Raw genomic sequence first — 20,227 nt, 5'->3', positions numbered from 1 at the left:
GTAATAGAACATTACAGTATCATTAAAAGTACAAGGCATGACAATGAGAAAAAGGGGAGAACAACAAAAACAAAAAGTACTCGTATCGGTACTCGGTATCGGCGAGTAATAAAAATGAAGTACAGGTACTTGTACTTTGTCTGAAGAAAAACATATATCGGTATCGGGACATCTCTATAAGTCTAAGTGAAACCCACCGATAGCAGGAGGGCCTCTGTCGCTTGGGCTGTGTGAAGGTCAGCTCGGGGAAGACAGAGGCCACGTGGAATGGAAACAAACCGCCCAGAATCACGTCTCCGTTCTTGTGCATTCCGTTGGGATTAAACGGTGCCTGTAACTCACAAGAAGAAGAGGAGGAAGAGGAGGAGGAATAATACAACGCAGAGAAGGAAAAGAACATCGAGCATGAAAAAAGCAGGTGTATGTCTAGAGAAGCCCTCATCATGACTGTCTAACACCCACCCCTCTCTCCCCTTCTCTAAGTCCATTGTCCAGTTGTTTAAGTTTTATACACAGGTTAGTGCCATCCCCTATAACTGTGTCACCTATACACCATCACGTCATCGTTCACATCACCGACCTGCATGGGACGAGGCAGGGCTTAAACACACACAGGTATCAGTGGTAGAAAGTAACTAAGCAGATTTACTTAAGTATTTGTACTTTCCGTGAGTATTTCCAATTTCCCAGTACTTTCACTTCTACTCCGCTAGATCTCAGAGGCAAATATTGTACTTTTACTCCACTATATATAGCCTATTGTTTGTTTTTACTTTGGTTACTAGTTACTTTGTAGATTTTGATTATTATTACAAAACATACAGTAACCACTTCAGCCTTATGTAGCCTACTGTATATTTCGGCCATTTGAAAATAGTAGATCTACAAGCTCACAATGCGTCGGGATGTGACGCATTGTGAGCTTGTAGATCTGCTATTTTCAAAGATGTATGTACAGTATATACATGTGAAAACTTTAAATGGGACATTCTGCACAATTAGTACTTTGACTTTTCGTAAATTTTGAAGACAATACTTTTGCTTTCACTCAAGACCATGTTGAATTGCAGACTCTTACAGAGTATATTTATATTGCATTATTGATACTTTTACTTACGTAAAAAAAAACCTTTTCCACCACTGGTCTTAACACTTAAGACTGCCTGCAGTGGGTGTTTAAATTATTCTGGCCTGGGTGTTTGTTGACAGCAAGCCCTCGGCATATGCCTGGAGAGGATAGGACAATGAAGAAAGGAAGGCCAAAGTGTCATCAAGGGTCTCACTTACCTGACATCTTAGTACGTTCTGAGGCCAAGATACTATGAATCTAGGGTCCAATGGGCCACCCGGGCTGTGGCCCAGTCCGTTTAGAGCTGGCCCAGTCTAACTTCGAAAAGAGGGGGCGAAAAAACAAGAACAACAAGAAGAGATATTTGCCCAGTCAATAATTGAATCCACTCCACACGCCTACATTTTTTAAATTCAGGCAGTAAAATAGAGTGGGCACTAGGAATACGGCTGGACCAGTGCCGGCCCTGAGCAATGGGCTGGACACCAGGAGTGTCCAACTGGGAGATTTGGGCACCGTATAAACTGGGCTCCAAAACAGAGTGTCCACCTGGGAGATTTGGGCACCTAAAAACTGGACACCAAAACAGAGTAGGCACCTGAGAAGCATGTGGGTATGCCACCGGAAGTTGATAATCAGAGCAGTGGCCATTCCCCCAAAGACTTCTCAGGTGGCCACTCTCCTGGTTGCCAGGGAAAAGAAGATTAAAGCCCAAGGCATCTTCAACTCACCAGTATCCCAAATGACAGTCCCTTAGCTGAGTGATGTAATCTGCCAGGCAAGCTCCCCACACATACACAAACAATGGTGTTATTGAATTAACCCAGGCCTTAGAGGCAATTTAAATAACACAAGGTTGAAACATTACAATAACACCAATTAAATATCACATGGTTCAATAGCTTGCCAAGTTAGCTGATCTGATTGTTTATTTGACAAGACTGCCAACAACGTAAGTGTAATACCTTTAATTCAGATGTCCAATTTCCTTACAATGATGTGACATGAAGAGCATAATAATGTGACTTTATATTTTCACAAACACAGTAATTAGTAATTTTATGATAATTTGTTAGTCTTAGTAATATATATTTTTCAGGCAAATCAAATGGCATTTAACCACTTGAACCCCAGGCAGCTTCCCTATTTCTGGGAGGAACACAAAAAAGGCAGATCTACAAGCTCACGATTTGACGTGTTGTGGTCTTGTAGATATCTTTGGCAAAGAGATTTGATGTAGAGTGAAAAAAGAGTGTACTCAATAAGTACATGCAACCAATTTCTCCACGACTAAAATCGATAGAGTTGGTGGCACACTGGTAAGTTTTTCCACTGCGTTTTGTGGATCCGAAAGTAGCAGGCTATCACTAGCTGTCAGCCTATCACCAACGCCCCCACTAGAAAGTAGTAGTAGGCTAGTCACTAACTGCATGTCAGCTTATCACCAACGCCCCAACTAGAAAGTAGTAGTAGGCTAGTCACTAACTGCATGTCAGCCTGTCACCAACGCCCCAACTAGAAAGTAGTAGGCTAGTCACTAACTGCATGTCAGCTTATCACCAACGCCCCAACTAGAAAGTAGTAGGCTAGTCACTAACTGCATGTCAGCCTGTCACCAACGCCCCCACTAGAAAGTAGTAGTAGGCTAGTCACTAACTGCATGTCAGCCTGTCACCAACGCCCCAACTAGAAAGTAGTAGTAGGCTAGTCACTAACTGCATGTCAGCCTGTCACCAACGTCCCAACTAGAAAGTAGTAGTAGGCTAGTCACTAACTGCATGTCAGCTTATCACCAACGCCCCAACTAGAAAGTAGTAGGCTAGTCACTAACTGCATGTCAGCCTGTCACCAACGCCCCCACTAGAAAGTAGTAGGCTAGTCACTAACTTTTAAAATATATTTCTTTACGTCCTCCGAAATTTGCTCCGATATTCGGCCGGAAAAACGCACCAGTGTGCAAACACACCTTAAAACAAAGTACAACCAATTTTCATTATGACAAGGTCAAGGTTCAAGTTCACCTGCTCAACTTTGCCGGTCGGAGTGCAGACTGTTGAGACAAATCATTTGAACAGAACAATTGACAATTTAGGCATTTAGCAGACGCTCTTAATCTAGAACTATTTACAATAAGCAACAACACATGGTAATACATCAAACACACAATAGTCATCAAGGATCATAAGTAAACTAAGAACCTAACATCCATCTAACAGTAAAATATCTGTACATTGAAACTATAACTATTACTATACTGTAGCTTCTGACTGGTTACCTGAGTGATTATGTTTACTTTTGGTTACTGTAGGTTAGTTTAGTTTATTTGCACATGTGTACATAATAACAACAATATGGTAAAATAAATAAAGAATGTAATACTTCAATAAGAAACAAAATTTGTTACATACATGATGTGCCGGAAGTGCAAAAAAAACGTAAAGGGGCTTAACGAGTGGCCTTCCTATAGAAGCTACCAGTTGAGCTTAAATAACATAATTAATATATATTGGTAAGCCTAAAGATAACCGATGTTGTCCTGAAGAAAACGGAATGAAGATCAATGGATGCTCTGGTGTAATGATTATGGATTTCGTTATTAAAATGGAATACATTTTGAAAACAGGCTGGGAGTAGTTTATGAATTGATTGGAATAAAAACATGCATATTTGTTTATATCAAATGTAATGGGTATTGTAATGTAATTGGTATTGTAATTTGGTTGTAAATATTATTAGTATGTATTCCTTTTTTGTACTTGATTGGGTTTTTTAAACTAAAGTGTTTAGAATGGTCTCCTGTGGATAGGTGGTGAAAATTAGCACACGTGCTAACATACTGTAAACAATGCATCTACTAATTGTACTGTGTAACTGTGCAATGAGCAATGTGATATGTCCATATCAAATAAATAAATATAAACCTGAGATTCATCGGTGTGTGAGCTCGTCATCCCGGTATGTTAATATGCAGGGGAGAGAACCGAAGGCCAGCGGCAGGCTAGTGTTAAGTCGCAAAACATCAACTGATCTTTTGATTATTATATATATTTTTCCTAAAGAAAGTTGAGTTCGTCTGAGGTGTACACATTAGAGTAAGGCGTGTCTGAACTGAGGGGTGGAGCAGAAGTCGCTGGGGCAACTTCAGCATTAGGAGGGAAGAGAGAATCATATGGAGGAGGTTCGTCCGTGTGGTTGTCCTGTGGAGAAAGAAGACCAAAACAATGATTATGCTGCATGATGATACTGTAATGCAGTACATGCACAATATGAGATACTACTTGTATATAAATCAAAATTGTACTACTGAAAGTACAAAGTTATTAGCATCAAAATATTATTAAAGAACAACATCGTTGCAATCCATTTAAGAAAGTAGTATGTCAAAAAACCTGAATTTTTGCCATGGATTTGAGAAGGCATTGTTTGTGCGCCAAAGAAATAAGACACCATTTCATTCAGTGCAGTTCCTTGACAGTTTATGTTTCATTTATAGAGCGCTATTCAAGGTACTCAATTGTACTTTACATAAATAAATAAAAAGTTCTCAAAGTGGGGGCCAGGGAGGGAGGAGGGGGTACTAAATGGACCATTAGAGGTTTGTATTGTAACTCTTAAGGGTTATGGGGGTCCTTGAAATGTAAAAGTTTGAGAAACACTGGTATAGATAAACACATTTGAGGTGGAGAAATGATGATGTTTAAAACAGCTACCAGTGGGCCTGGGCAGTGGCTGAGCGGTCCAGGCACCTAGGCCGGTAATCCAGCCTGACGGCTTTGCTGCATGTCTTCCCCCATCTTTCCCCCTTTCCTGTCTAATTACTGTACCCTATCAATAAAGGCAAACATGCCCAAAAGATATATCTAGCTACCAGTGGTGGCTGGGAAGTGGATCCAGGCTTGTTGTGGTACAGTGGGTAAGAGTAAGCTGGTTCATGTGATGCACTGGGATGAGCGGAAGTGGAAGGCTGAGTGTTGTCCTGTAACTGAACCAAGATGTTGAAATAATAAAATAGCAGTTTGACAACAATAATTATGTGGACAGAGTTGCTTTAATACATCAAAGCAATATACATTGTGTTGGGTGTACTCACATCTGGTGCTGCTTCAGTGTCAGGAACAGAGTGGTTCTTTCTAGTGGTCTTCTTGCAGCAGCGCTTCTTCACATAGCAACAGCAGAACACCACCGTTAATATGCAGCAGCAATAGACAGCAGCAACGATATATCTGACGTACGGAGGAGAACGCTCTGAAAGAACAGAAAGAAGTGCCCATGGTTGTTTACGTGAAACAGAAACTTTGACCAGATGAAATGCTCTTGACGACACTAACTAAGCGAACCGTACCGCACCTTGAAACGAATTTCACAGGTTCTTGTAAATGATAGCCATGTCATCACATAATTCAACACTCACGCTCTGTCCAATTTATTTAATAAAGCAATAATCATCTTTCGCTGAGGGATCATTGCTGCTCTGAGGAAGGCTTTGTAGTCGAAACGTGCCATCTCGGCCATGTTGTCTGCTTTATTAAATAAATGAGAAGTACCTGAATGAACAGAACAGTGTTGAATTCTGTGATGTTTTTCTTTTGCATAATATAACCTGAATTATAGCCAACAGTGTTGGCTCACGCTCTGAATGCTCTGTCCATGCATTCATCCGAGGCACTTTACATAGATTGTGCATTACATTCACCCATTCACACACACATCCTTACTCCGATGGCAGAGGAAACCATGCAAGCCACCAACTTGCTTATCGGGAACAATTAGGAGTTCGACACTAACTCTGAGCCCGGGATCGAATGGGAACCTCATGGTTCCAATTGGCCGCTCTACCCCTGAGCCCACTGTCGCCTCCCATAACTCACCTTTTACCTTCAGAAACACTACCAGGGCCCGGTTGCCCTTCCAGTCAGTGAACTCAAAGGTACCCGAGTCTGATGGCTGGAGGTCCTCAATGGTAATATGTAGCGTTGGTCCGACTAGCTTTTGAAATCTGTCTTGAAACACTTCATACGTCAGTCTATTGTACACAAACAATTCGCCTTGCTTCATCAGAAGTATTTTCTCGGAATGATCCGCATCTGCTTGAAAGGTCATGTCAAACAACACAGGGTCCATCCCAAATGTGATGTGGAGGTCCTCGCCCTGGACTTTGACATAAGAGTACGGGTACCGCTCTGTAAGATGAGATAAAAAGGATGGCATTAAAATAAAACTCATTCAATTATGGAAGTCTGGATGAAACGCATCTCAGATGATTATTTGCAGTGATGGACAGTATCGAAGTACATGTACTTGACTATTTATATTTTTGTATTTTTTGAGACTTTCAATGACTGATGTACTTTTGCGTCTACTATATTTCTAAGGAATGAAAAGTACATTATGAATTATCGGTAACAACTAAACCACATGAACTCCATGAGCCATATTCTGGGGGGCACACAAATAGCTGACCTACAAGCTCACAATGCTGGTAGATTTGGTGTAGTAGATGGGGGAAAACAACGGTATGGTCGAAACTCAGGTCTGTTTCGTTAAGACTAGAGGTTTAACTCAATAAAACCTGAGGCCGATTCTACAAATGTCTTCTAAAATCCTAACAGTTTTCTGAAAAACGTACAGTATATGTTGCTACTTGCTATACCAGCACCCTGGCCCATCCTGTGGGGGGCAGGTGCAGATCTGAGCAAATCATCTTTTTTCACTAGTACTGTATATTTTAAATCTTTCTGTAAAATCTTTCTGATCTTTCTGATACGATAATTAGATAATTCTATGTCATTAACCTTCAACCTCCACCCTGTGTCTGGAAATAAACTTGTGGTTTTCGTCTCTGAAGGTGTAATAGCCGACGTATTGATAGGTGATTTGGTTCATCATCCACTTGTTGTTCAGCAGCCTTCCCCTGCCTCCTGCCTCACTGGCTTGCGGGTTAGTGCGATTCCACAGGACCTGGGACTGGGTACAAACATATATATAATAATCGATAATCGATCGATTTTATAAAATAATAGATATAATAAATAAAGCGTACAACAAGCTTTAACTACACTGCTTTCCATATTGTAGACATTGACAATAATGATGTAACATTAGTTTACACATTGACAATTCAGCATTAGCTCAGCATTAGCTCTTGAAACATGTTACTAGTAAATATTATTTACTTCGGTTATCGCTGAAAAGGAAAATGTATTATATAACATTTAACCTTTTTTCTATTCCATTATGAAAATCGATAATCGATGGAATCGATCAGCAGAATCAGAATCGATCAAATCCTAATGATATATCCATCTCCACTATTTTGCATACAGTATGTACAAGAGAAACACCCTTTGTGAAAAGAGCCAATCCACAAGCTTGCAACGCAACACGTCGTAGATTGGCTATTTTCAATATACAGTACCGTAATAAGTTATAAGTAGTTAATGTATAACATTATAATGTAAAAGTATAACTAGAAAAAGTGCCCCTCGGGGCACAGGTCTCCACCAGGCCAGGTCAGGTTATAGTAGGAAAGAGTGTGAAAGATTTCACGTAAATTGCACGCTGCATTCATGACTTTGAAGGCAAATGTTAGCCAATTAGGATAGAATATGAGATATTAGACACATGACTATAAGAGATAGTGTAGCCTAATGATTTGTGGGATTTTTGGACAGAATCTGGAGGAGTAAGTAATATTATAGCACCTCCTGGTTCAGATGTGAAAAATGCAGGTCAAAGGTCTTTCCTTGGCCTCTAGGGAGGGGGCATGCAACGTTTCGTGCATATCGGTGCAGTTATAGGTAGAAATGTGAAAATGTGCCTCATGGTGGCGCTATAACAGGCTGTTCTAGAAGATTTGGGGCAGAGGTTCATCGTTGGCATCCAGGGAGTGTGTGCACAAAGTTAGAATCGACCAGGTTAACGGTGCTGGAGATTAGCTGTACACAGACGGACGGACACACGGACGGAGTGCAAAACATACTCTCCCCATGCCTTCAGCTGGTGGAGACAACAATCACTAAGATATAATCTATAGTATAGCTGCAGCCCTACCTGTGACCCATATGTGTTTTCCAGGGGAGTGAATTCCAGGGAATATGCATTATTGGGACATTTGAAGTAGTAGTCAGATCCAAACTCCTTTGTCACTTTACTTGAACAATCTAAAACGCACACGCACACGCACACGCACACACACACACACACACACACACACACACACACACACACACACACACACACACACACATACACACAAAATGTGTGTGACATGGGTTAACTGACAGGACAGTGACAAAATGTGGTCAGGTCGCATGATGCATATCATTATAGAGTAGCCTATGTATGTTATCATAATAGCTCATAATAAACCACTACACCGATCAGCACCGAATGTCTCTTGTCACCAGGCCCACATAGAATCCCACTAAAGTGTTCCCATATATACACATTCTATCAATATTTAACTTTTACTTCACTTTCTTTCTTACATCATCACTGAAAGTGTTCTCTCTTGCGGGGGTTAGAGGTAAATGGGAAGCAGAAGAGGAAGTCCTAAGAGTCAATATTACATCATGATTGATACAGTTCAAGGTCCCAGATGACGGTAATTTAAAGACTTTGAAGATCTTTAATTAAATACCTAAGAAATGAATAAATTGAAATTATATGAAAAAAGACCATTACCGCATCAAAAGTAATCAACAAATTAAACTATAAAAACTGGTCAAACACTGGCCAAATTGTCAAATAATATGTGAGGCGTAGTGAGCAACAGCTATTTTCACATAATTTCTCTGTGTAAACTGAGTAAACTAAATGTAATGCCTCCACTCCTACAATTCCAAGTGCTGGTCAGGATGCACCCAGTTCAAATATTATGTCCCAGTAGGTCCACAGTTAACCACCGTCCTAGAACAGCACTGGAACACACCAGATTGAAGTGTCATACGTCTCACCTTCGATTCCCAGTCTGAAGAGAGTGTATATGTTGCCCAACAAATTGCTAGAAGCAAGAAAACCCTCATCTCTCTCTGTCACCTCCCGTATAATAATCTTATCGGACGATATCTCGTAGCGTGGGTCCAACATCTGGAAGAGAGGAGAACACAACAAAAAGTGAATTCTACCCTTGTAATCAGTTCAGCTTCAAGTTAGATCTTAGGATCCTAGGTCATAAACATAGGTCAAATATCCTCAACATGTGAATAACTCTTTGCTCACATTCAGAGAAGACAGGCACTATACAATACTACTCCAATGGGGAATGGTTGTCCGAGTTTACAACCGAGATGTCTAGATCCCTGACACAAAGATATCTGGGTTGTATAGTCTATAGTTGTATAGTCTATTCTAACTAGTATAATAATTAAATAAAACATCTCTCTCTCAATGGCCATTCTGGATCCGGGACTCCGAACATCTGACCTCAAGGGTCAGATGTAATCACTCTTTACATAGGGCTGTAGAGTTCTACAGTGGTATGATTATTGATTTCAGCACTAGATGTCTCTGTCGTCTCCATATAGCCTTCGTTAAAGACACACACACACACACACACACACACACACACACACACACACATACACACACACACACACACGCACAGGCCTACTGTCTATATCTCGGTTTGCTACTCCCATCATATTATGTACAGTACATTCGGTTTGTTTGATGCGATACAGTCAAAGTGGACAAAAACATTGAAAATGTCTCCCTATGTAGAACAACTCCCATGTCTTTACCGTCCCATTCTCCATCCTCACTGGTATCCTCTCCTCACTTGGACTTATGACCGCTGTGCCTCGTTCTGATGGCACGAAGAACAACTCTCGATAGAAGTCAAAGGGACCCATTTCTATCGAAAAATCACTCCCATAGCATGCCTTTCTACGTCTCACATATCCATGTGAGCCTTAAAACACAGACAGAGACGAGAGATGTTATCAGAGCATAGACTGCAAGGAAATCGATCAAATGTTTGTATTATTTGTGGCAATTCAACATGTAGGATTAATTACCAGTGGTGGAAAGTAAAGTACATTCAAGTATTGTGCTTAAAGGACAACTTTAGTTTTTTTTCCCAACCAAGGTTCATGTTTTTGTTCATTTGCTGCTTTCTTTCGTCTAGGGATTTTATAAAATGTTACTTTGCAGATTTAGATTTAAAAAAAAGAAAACAATTTATGCGATAGGGCCTATATCTAAAAGATGCTATTTTTTCGATTTTGTCCCAAACTTGTGAAATGACAAGTACTTTTAGCATTTGATTTTAAAGCAGCACTATGTCACTTTTTGTGAATAAAGTAATTTTGTCCAATCTGTATGGCAGAGTATGTATTCAAGGTTTCTTTATTTTTTTCTTCCTCTTTTGCACTTGGTATGTTAAGGTGTGTGGTTTTTTAATGTTGTACGGGTCACTGTGTGCCTTTAAATTGTTTGTTTTGTATTGTATCTGTATGCTGCAGGGCGGGTCCTTGGGGTCAAGACACATTTCTCCCTAGGGAGACAAAATAAAGAAACCTTGAAAATACATTTTCAGGTAGGCTGCCAATTTCAGCAAAGTTATTTATTTATAAGCCTTAACGTATACTGTTAGTTCCAATTTTCTGCTCTCTTCTTTGCCTTCACTTTAAATTCTTGTCATTCCTCGATATCGGGATGAGACCATAGACTGTGCATGAGACAGAGAACGTTACTTACCAGCACATGCACATGACAGCATCACTAGAAATAGAAGTGACATTGTGACATGTCCTTCACAGAGAGAAGCTAGACTGAAAATCCACCGACAGCTGGTATTAATGTCCAATAAATACGAGTAAAAAGCTACTATTATTCTTGTTTTATGGCGGCAGCGCCAGCGAAAGATCAGTTGGCAAACGTGGCACTCAAAGAAACATTTTCAGAGCGTACACCCTTAGCCACGATGATGATGTACACAAACAAACCTCCGCCCACGTGATACTGACTTGTGTCAATTTCTTTCCTTTTCGGGGTGGTTGGCATCATTACCGCCACCTGCTGGAGTAATATTCAGTGCAAAACATACAAAGTGAATAAGTGATCCATTCAGAATACAGTGCATTCTTGACTTTATGATACACTTTATTGCAGACACAATAGGCCCATATACAAAAAAAACAATAAAACACAGATATTCTAAGTAACAGAATATTTTCACTCCATACTATAATAAGCCAGACCCAGCCAGTGGTCATGAGTTGGTGCGAACCCTTTTTTCTTTTGATTTTTAAAACTTTTCACTAACAAACAAGACGATAAGACATACGTTTACAAACCTGACAAAACCTGGAAAAAAATCAGGGGGAGGGAGGGTTCCGTCCAGTTAATCTTTACCATCATCTATATTCAATACAAAAAAAATAAAAAATAAAAATAAAATATAAAGTCACATAAGGCACAGTCCATGTAGTTCTAACGACCTGATCCCCAAGTACTACCACATATTCATTTAATACAGGTAAAGTAAGTCAGTGCAGTGTTCAGTGTTCCATACGCTGTCCATTCCTATGCCCCAGACTCTGAGGGCTAAGATGGTGTGAATGCTTCCCCTAAAGCAGCAGTTCCCAAACATTTTTGCACCCCCTGTTACCTCCAGAACTAGCTGACGCACCCCCCCCCCCCCCCCCCCCCCCCCCACACACATGGAAATAAAAATTGCATAAGCTATATAGACATATATTCCCTATATATCTACATATATGCCCATATGAGCCGCCCTGAATACGGAATATACATTATGTGCAGCATAGTGTATATTCTGCATATACTTGCCATATATTGGCATAATATCTTAATATATTTCAAATAAAACCATAGCACCACCATTAGTCTTTTCATGTCGCACACCCCCTAAAAGGCACTCGCCCACCACAAGGGGTGCACGCACCACAGTTTGGGAACCACTGCCCTAAAGTAATGTCCAAGTCTTCTCCAGTGACACGCAGTACGTTTATATATATCCACCTCACAATGATGACCATTGCAATAAAGGACAAGAATATGATTCTTGTCAAATGACAAAAGGTTTTTATCAGTTGTTCTGCGCTCCCATTTCATGACTTTCATAAATAAATCTTATGGGTAAACTGTGAATTTGAGAAAGAAGCGGAAAATAATGTTTTGGGTGCGAAAATAATGTTTTGGGTGCAATGAATACGAAACCTCCTGGCCTCGCCTCCTCCATCTACTAACAATTTGACACATCAGGAACCCCTGGGGAGTTAGTTCCATTACACATAGGGTGTTCATGCAACAACACACAGGCTGGTAAAATAAACTACTTTTGAACTTTGTTGAATTGTAAAAATTGAATTGTAAAAAAAAGATGTAGCTATCAGAAGTATGTATAGCCCTTAAAGCACTCACGCCGTGTCTCTCTCGCTCTCTCTGTCATGTCAGCTCCTGCTGTCAAATCCTCAGTGTTAATCAATTTTGAGTTATCCAGCTCACAGACAGTGAGTTTACCAAGAGGATACCCCACCATCTGATGAGCTTGTGAGCAGTCAAACACAAAAATGAAAGCATAGGTTAAATACATGAGCAGCATAGTAGCCTAGTAGTTAGTTTCACATCCTACACAAACAGAATTTAATAGTCAGTGAGCTGTGCGAAGTGTTGGAGTCATGAGGAAAATTAAGTCAATGAGAACCTGAGATTCAGCGGTCTGTGAGATCGTCATGCCGGTACGTTATGCAGGGGATAGACCGATGTTAAGTAGCGAAACAAATGATCGTTAGATCCTAAAGAAAGTTGAGTTTGTCTGAGGTGTACACATCAGAGTAAGGCGTGTCTGAACTGAGGGGTGGAGCAGAGGGGAACGTCGTTCCCTTCATCTCAAACTGGGGTTCAAAATCAGCAGAGAAGAGAGAATCATATGGAGGAGGTTCCTGTGATCCCGTGGTCCCCGCCTGGAGAAAGACACAAAAAAAGAAAAAGAAGAATATACTTTTAATGTAGTAAATGCACAATATGATAAAATTCATTGTAGTTACATATAAATATGTTACGAAAGTAAAACGACGTTTTTCAAAAGTAGAAAAGTATCAGCATCAAATATAGCATATAGAAAATAGCCTTAGTATAAAAAAGGGAGTAATGGTATGTTTTGTAATAATAATAATATGCAGAGTAACAGATAAAATGGGGCCCAGCTATGGAACAGCTATACAGCAATCTCATCAAATTCCTCTTCATTAAATAATTTCAAACATAAGCTTAGAACCTGTTTAATTGACCAGATCACTTTATATTTATTTATATTATCTCTTTTTTCCCCTCTAATCATGTCTTACGGTAGATAACCAAGTATTCTCTAATCATGTTGTAGTTTTATATTTTTATTTTATTTTAATATACTGCAATCATGTACTTGGAAATTCTAAATTTCAGGTTTACAATCATGTTCTGGATGTTTTATTGTGTATTACATAGGTAGAGGCCACGTATAAGCCCCTTGGGCATTTTTTCCCCCTCACTTCCCATTTTCTATATGTGTATGTTTATTGTATTGTTTTTATACTGTGCTAAATAAAATAAAATTAACTAAAAAGTACATCAACAAAGGGCTTAGCGGAAACGAGGCTTTGGGTTTAACCCATTTTGGGCGGGAACACCTTTTGGTGTTAGCATTATGCTATGCTTTAGCTATTTTTGAAAAATTGATAGGTATGGAGTGAGTCCATACCTCAGGTTGAGATGAGGTATGAGGGTCTTCAGGACCAGGCACCTGTAAGATAAACAATCCTTATCAATTCTGATCTGTGATCCGTCAGGGTAGAGATCAGTGGTTCTCAAAGTGGGGGACAGGGACCCTCAGGGTTCTAAAGTGATCTTTACAGATCTGTAACTCAAGAGTCTTCAAATGGAACAGTTATGGGGGTCCTTGAAATGTATACGTTTAAGAACCACTGTTATAGTTAAATACATTTCAGGTGGACAAGTTATTATGATGTATAGAACGGCTACCAGCGGTGGCTGGGAAGTGGATCCAGGCTCGTTGTGGTACAGTGGGTAAGAGTAAGCTGGTCCATGTGATGCACTGGGATGAGCGGAAGTGGAAGGCTGAGTGTTGTCCTGTAAGTGAACCAAGATGTTAAAAAAAACAAACGAACAAAAAAAGCAGTTTGACAAGAACGTGGACAGAATCGCTTACATCATAGTAATATACATTGTGTTGAGTGTACTCACATCATGGTAATATTATTATACGTTGTGTTCAATGTAAGGCTGTCCCCGAACATTAGGGGTTCGAACGTTCACTCGTTAGGGTTGGCACTCGAATCTTAATGTTTTTGTCATGTTTTGTCTTTCTGCATTTTATGTTGCTTCCCTTAACCCTAGACTAGGGGGCGTAACAGCTTGAACCAGTTTTTTTTCCCCCTTTTTTTAACTCAAAAATATATCTCGGCGAGAATGCGATATGCATAATAAGAGTACTATGTTCATGTTGTGTTTACATGTTACATGTTTATGTGTTATTAATAATCAGGGGGGCACACAAACGGTGCGCCAGTGCGCATACGTCGTCAAAATGTTATTTTTAAAATGAATTAGAAACAAATGGTTCGGAAGTTCGCTCAAAAATTCCTGCCGAAGTTGGAGTCCTAAGAACAGGGCTAGGGTACAGCCTTAGTTCAATGTGTTGGGTACTCACATCATGGTAATATACTGTGTTGGGTACTCACATCATGGTAATATACTGTGTTGGGTACTCACATCATGGTAATATACATCTGGTGCTGCTTCAGTGTCAGGAACAGAGTTCTTTCTAGTGGTCTTCTTGCAGCAGCGCTTCTTCACATAGCAACAGCAGAACACCACCGTTAATATGCCGACAGCAGCAACGATATATCTGACGTACGCAGGATAACGCTCTGAAAGAACAGAAAGAAGTGGGGTTGTTTACGTGAAATATCACAGAATTTCATGGGTTCTGGAAAGTATCAGGTTATAAAGGTTCTGGATTACTCTTCATAGCGCTATCAGGATCAGAGCAGCATAACTCACCTGTTACGTCCATATACACTACGAGGGCCCGTTTGCCCTTCCAGTCCGTGAACTCAAAGGTACCAGAGTCTGATGGCTGGAGGTCCTCAATGGTAATATGCAGCGTCGGCCCGACTACATTGTGAATTCTACCTGTAAACATCCTGTGGTACAGCTGCAGTTCACCTGCCTTCATCAAAGTCTCTTTCTGTCTTTCTGCTTCCCCATCTGCTAGATAGGTCATGTCAAAGAGCACAGGGTCCATCCCAAATGTGATGTCGAGGTCCTGGCCCTGGATTTTGTCATTAATGGACTGGTACTTCTCTGTAATATGAGATAGAAGGGATGGCATTCACATAAAACTCATTAAATCATGTAATTAAGTCTGGATGAAACGCATGTCAGAGGATAATTTGGACAGTAGCAAAGTACATTACAAATATCCAATCTACAAGTTCAAAACACTTGTAGGTCAGCTATTTTTGCAGAAGATATTAGGTATAGTAGATGGGGTATGGTATGGAGATCAGCTATTTTCACTACCATTGATATTATCCATACATTTCTGGAAAATCTTTGAATACGTATCTATACTTTGACTCAATTAACTGGGGTTGAGTACTTGAGCCCACCAGAGTTATTTGTGATACAATGTCAGATAATTCTCATTCATTAACCTTCAACTTGCATCCTGTGTCTGCAAATTGATTTGTGGTTTATGTCTCTGAAGGTGTAATAGCCGACGTATTCATAGGTGATTTGGTTCATCATCCACTTGTTGTTCCCCAGCCTTCCCCTGCCTCCTGCCTCACGGGCTTGCGGGTTAGAGCTATTCCACAGGACCTGGGACTGGGTACAAATGTAAAAAAAAAAAGAAAAGGAAAATCGATAAATCGATAATTGAATAAAATAATCGATCCCTATCTGATAAGAACCGGAATAGGGGGGGGGGGGATAGGGAAAAGTTTGTGATGATTTAATTACCGGTATTCAATTAATTGAACAAATATTCGATAGAATAATCACTAAGAAAATAATCAATAGTAAATTGCAGCCCTACCGGTGACCCGTGTGCGTTTTCCAGGGGAGTGAAGTCCAGGGAAATTGCTTTATTGGGAAGTTTGAAGTAGTAGTCAGATCCAAATTCCTTTGTCACTCTAATCGAACAATCTAGCACACACACACACACACACACACACACACACACACACACACACACACACACACACACACACACACACACACACACACACTTGATGCTTAATAATGAAAGTGACAGGGGTTAACTGACAATACAGTGAAATAATGTGGTCAGAACTCGTCGTGATGCAAGAGTCTCGCTGTCTATAAAAGGGTGTTTCTGTGTGTCTACATGTAGGCCTGTGTCTGTCACAATTATTTTGCAAGTTTTGTTTACAAAGCCTAGTCTCACGAAGCCAGACAACTATTCCACAATCTCAGAATGCTGTATAGAGTCTGGAACTACACGCCTGAAAAGCAGAGAAAGGAAGTTGTCATTCTGTTCTTCATGTCTGTTCATGGAAATATATTTTAAAATATCTTTAACATGTATTTTTGAATTTCCATTTCGGATAAGCAGCAGGCTAAATAGGCTTTGATTATTTGGATTTACATTAGGACAAATGTGCGGCCGCTAAGCGACGCGTTGTGAGCTTGTAGACCTGCTTTTTTCACTAGTTTGGGTACCAGGGAGACTTCAAAGTTTTTGTTTTGGGTCACCACCAGTTTGGGAAACACTGATTTACATAAATCCTAGAACAACACTGGAACAGATGAGGCTGAAGTGTCATATGTGGTCTCACCTTTGACTGATACTCTGAAGAGAGTGAACTGTGCTTCATAAGAGAAAAAACCCTCATCTCTCTCGGTCACATCCCGTACAATGAACTCATCAGACGATATCTCGAAGCGTGGGTCCAACGCCTGGAATTGGGGAGAACATGAAAACAGAGACGAGAGTCAATTGTAATTCACCATTTGTCAGCCTTCTGATTGGTCCCTGACTGACTAACCAGTAGGCTCTTTCTGCCTTGTTCCGCCTTGTTTATGTTGAATTAGCTAAAACATTTTTGGAAAAAAGCTAAAAACAAAAATTATATGCCCAGTAGCATCTGTGATGTTCCTTTTTACTGACTGACTACTACGTTTAAAATAAGAATTGAATGCATAGAATATCAATACAAAACAACTGAAAAACCTGTTATTTCAATGGTAGTGGATGGAGAGAAAGGATTTTTGTCCAACCACAAAACAGAAACCAATGGGCACAACCACGGGTTGGACTTGACAAAAGGTAAATTCTACCCTTGTAATCGGTTCCGCTTCAAGTAAGATTTTAGGATCCGCCATAAAGGTTAATCCTCCATTAAAGTATCTGAACAATCACAGGTGTTGACATGAGAGCAGCAAAGAAGCAAGTAAAATGTCCAGGTCGGAAATGTAAACACTTCAGGTGCAAGGCCACTTGGCTTGGGGTGTTGTATTATTTTGTCAAGAGTAGGCCTACTAGTAATATATAATGGCGGGTTCAAAAGTTATGGGGCCCACCGAAATTAAAATGTTTTGAGAACCACTTAAGTAAGAGATGATATACCATGTAGGGATGTTAATAGATAATCGATTAATCGAGAGAAATTCTTCAATTAAACTTTTAATTATTAATCGAAAATTCTGCGGGTCTATCATTGGGTGGTTTTCTGTGAATATAATGCCGTCTGCGTGCGCACGTGGCCAGAATGCACATGTGGGCCGGTTAAAAAAAAGAAGTCCCCCCCACCTTGGTGGTAGTCACAGAAACGTCTCTGCTTTTTGCATGTGATGTGACAGACAAGACAGTGCACTATTTCAGAATAAATAAAAACCTGCCGCTTATGAATTAACCGGTTAATCGATCAATAATTAAGGTTATCAATGAATGGATAGTTAACATCCCTACTCCCATATCTTACTCACCGTCCCGTTCTCTGTGGACACTCTTATCCGATTAGCGATTGGTGTCCTGTGGATGCCTGGTTTAACTGGCAGGAAGAACCAGCCTCGACGAAAGGTAAGGAAGGGCGTTTCATCCAAAGATATAGTCAAATCACTCCCATAGCATACCTCTTTATATAGTCCATATGAGCCTTCAAACACAGACAGGGAGAGGTTAATCATCTAATAAACTAGCAGCAATTTGCAACACTTTAAATTGTGACTATTATTAAACTAGAGAACAGGGGTTGGCATTGAAATCCATCACAATGTTTGTATTATTAATATTTGCACTTTTGCAGGTATAGAGTTCAGGATTAATAACCATTGGTAGAAAGTAAAGTATTTATTCTCAATTAATGTACTCAATCAGGTACTTTTACTTCACTTAAGTATTTCCAATTTTGTAATACTTGATATACTCCAATACAACATAGAGGCAAGACAAGTTGATTTGTAGATTAAAAAGGTTGTAGATGTGTCACTTTTGAAAGATTGACCTTATTTTTTTAAACCGCATAATGAGTATTTACTTTTGGCACTTGCAAAAAGAAAAGGTAGGGTAAGTGTATGTGTGATATTACATTTGTTGTTACGTTAGATGTCTATATTCTATCAGTAATAATGCTATGTAGTTACTACTTACTAGTTAGACTTAATGAATCAAGACTACCATGTATTTTATCAGGTCCACCATGGTCCTTATTTTTTCTAATTTAACAATTATTTTAACAAATAATTCCACCTTTTAATGCCAATACTTTTGTACTTTTACTCAAGTACAATTGAAGTTGAATACAGGACAGCACACATCACACACACACACACACACACACCACACACACACACACACACACACACACACACACATGTGTGTGTGGTACATTTAGTATACAACAATCAGAGTACTTTTCCACTACAGACTGTTAATTAAAACTGAAATGCGAGTAAATTATTTTAAATCCCTTGATTTTGCATTAACATTTATATCCATGAGAACATGGCAGAGTTAAATACTTACCAGAACATGCACATGACAGCATCACTAGAAATAGAAGTGACATGTCCTTTACAGAGAGTTAGAAGACTTCTGCTAAAGACTGAAGAAGACACGATCTACCAACAGCAGCAGCTGTTATTAATGTCTAATAGATACAGGTTAAAAGTTACAATTCATCTTCTAATTATGATTGTTTGTTTTACAGGAGCTGGCATACAAATATTATTTTTCAGGGCTGGGCTAGCTCTTTGAGGTAGCCGTAAACAAACCAAACTCCGACCAGTGCGACCACCTCCTTCTGCGATTTCTTCGCCTTTTATTGCCTTTTCGGGGTGGTTGGCATCATTACTGCCACCTGCTGTGCTGGAGTGAAACCATGGTGCAAATTGCAAAAAGTGCAAACCAGCAGTTGTTCCCAAACTTTTTCATGTCAAGGACCCCCACATTGACACTAATACTAATTACGGCTCTAGCAGAGATTCTTCTATCTCTGGGCCCCAATTTATATTGTAAAACCACTTTTAGTTTAACTCTGAGTGTACACATTTGTATTTGCATTTGCACACTCAGTTACAGACCTATAGGGTCCATTTGGTTCCAAACTACAATTTAGCTGGGGACCCCCTGGAACTCCCTGCTGTGGGTCCTTGAGGATCTCAATCACAGTTCAGATCCATCTCCTGCAGTAAACTAACCAGGAGCCCCAACGCACAGGTATGGTACAGTCCCGCTTTACTACTTCTCTAATGTTTAGGTGATAAGGTGACCACCAAAACGGTGGTCAGCCTATGAGGTGACTACCGTTTTGGTGGTCACCTGGACCACCGAAACCAACTAGTGCTGCAGGATTCTTCAAAAAATGAGATTGCATAGATGTCTGAATCTAGATAGCCGTCATCACAAATGTGATGAGGTCAGCACATTTGGGCACATTTTGGCAAGTGGCTATGGCCGAATGTAGGCCAAGGAGTGTTTTTCGTGCTTGGAATGGATTCAGAATCATGAAAACCCCCTAGTTTGACATGCCACAATTGTCACATGCTACTTAAAGCATGATGTAATTTGGAAAATGTTGCCATATATTGGTTGTCTATCTATGGTGGTATACAAAAATGTCCATAACTTTTTTTGCTATGTTTCCAGCAGAGCAGGCCTCTCAT

General features: G+C 40.0%; 2 protein-coding genes across 5 annotated transcripts; both read right to left on the bottom strand.

The window, feature by feature from the left end:
- Positions 1 to 1,348: 1,348 nt before the first annotated feature.
- Positions 1,349 to 12,692, bottom strand: LOC308311161 (uncharacterized protein). Of its 3 annotated transcripts, XR_013963594.1 has the most exons (12): positions 11,368 to 12,692; positions 11,017 to 11,089; positions 9,811 to 9,980; positions 9,025 to 9,157; positions 8,120 to 8,229; positions 6,862 to 7,033; positions 5,938 to 6,249; positions 5,160 to 5,314; positions 4,938 to 5,051; positions 3,991 to 4,266; positions 3,091 to 3,119; positions 1,349 to 1,383 (listed from the first exon to the last, which is right to left on the bottom strand). XR_013963594.1 is itself a non-coding variant. In XM_080757725.1 (10 exons), exons 2-10 carry the CDS (start codon positions 11,075 to 11,077, stop codon positions 4,123 to 4,125), a joined length of 1,371 nt encoding a protein of 456 aa, XP_080613851.1. In that variant the 5' UTR covers positions 11,078 to 11,089; positions 11,368 to 12,692; the 3' UTR covers positions 2,911 to 4,122. The 3 variants fall into 3 exon arrangements, 2 of the variants coding, with proteins under 2 accessions (XP_080613851.1, XP_080613852.1); XM_080757725.1 differs by lacking the exon at positions 1,349 to 1,383 and having other exon boundaries at positions 2,911 to 4,266; XM_080757726.1 differs by lacking the exons at positions 1,349 to 1,383; positions 11,017 to 11,089; positions 11,368 to 12,692 and adding an exon at positions 10,769 to 10,995 and having other exon boundaries at positions 2,911 to 4,266.
- Positions 12,693 to 12,829: 137 nt separating this feature from the next.
- LOC308311160 (uncharacterized protein) lies at positions 12,830 to 19,335 on the bottom strand. 2 transcript variants are annotated; one of them, XM_080757723.1, is made up of 10 exons: positions 19,089 to 19,335; positions 18,050 to 18,219; positions 16,900 to 17,020; positions 16,137 to 16,246; positions 15,754 to 15,925; positions 15,098 to 15,400; positions 14,807 to 14,964; positions 14,057 to 14,170; positions 13,776 to 13,817; positions 12,830 to 12,999 (listed from the first exon to the last, which is right to left on the bottom strand). In XM_080757723.1, the coding sequence occupies exons 1-10, from the start codon at positions 19,129 to 19,131 to the stop codon at positions 12,832 to 12,834; spliced, it is 1,401 nt and encodes a 466-aa protein (XP_080613849.1). In that variant the 5' UTR covers positions 19,132 to 19,335; the 3' UTR covers positions 12,830 to 12,831. The 2 variants fall into 2 exon arrangements, with proteins under 2 accessions (XP_080613849.1, XP_080613850.1); XM_080757724.1 differs by having other exon boundaries at positions 14,057 to 14,164.
- Positions 19,336 to 20,227: the final 892 nt, after the last annotated feature.

Source organism: Protomyctophum bolini (assembly GCF_963924005.1).
Source record: "Protomyctophum bolini genome assembly, chromosome: 23".
NCBI lineage: Eukaryota > Metazoa > Chordata > Actinopteri > Myctophiformes > Myctophidae > Protomyctophum > Protomyctophum bolini.
Note: the sequence above shows the minus strand (reverse complement) of the source record. Positions and strands in the feature narration are given on the sequence as shown.

Excerpts from the sequence above, each read along its gene's own strand:
- LOC308311161 (XM_080757725.1), bottom strand. The coding sequence starts at position 11,077 with ATGATGCCAACCACCCCGAAAAGGAAAGAAATTGACACAAGTCAGTAT. Across the intron at positions 9,981-11,016 it reads TCAGTATCACGTGGGCGGAG|GCTCACATGGATATGTGAGA; the intron begins GTTTGTTTGTGT and ends CTGTGTTTTAAG. Across the intron at positions 7,034-8,119 it reads AAAACACATATGGGTCACAG|TCCCAGGTCCTGTGGAATCG; the intron begins GTAGGGCTGCAG and ends GTTTGTACCCAG.
- LOC308311160 (XM_080757723.1), bottom strand. The coding sequence starts at position 19,131 with ATGTCACTTCTATTTCTAGTGATGCTGTCATGTGCATGTTCTG. Across the intron at positions 16,247-16,899 it reads CTTCAGAGTATCAGTCAAAG|ATTGTTCGATTAGAGTGACA; the intron begins GTGAGACCACAT and ends TGTGTGTGCTAG. Across the intron at positions 15,401-15,753 it reads ACACAGGATGCAAGTTGAAG|AGAAGTACCAGTCCATTAAT; the intron begins GTTAATGAATGA and ends CTCATATTACAG.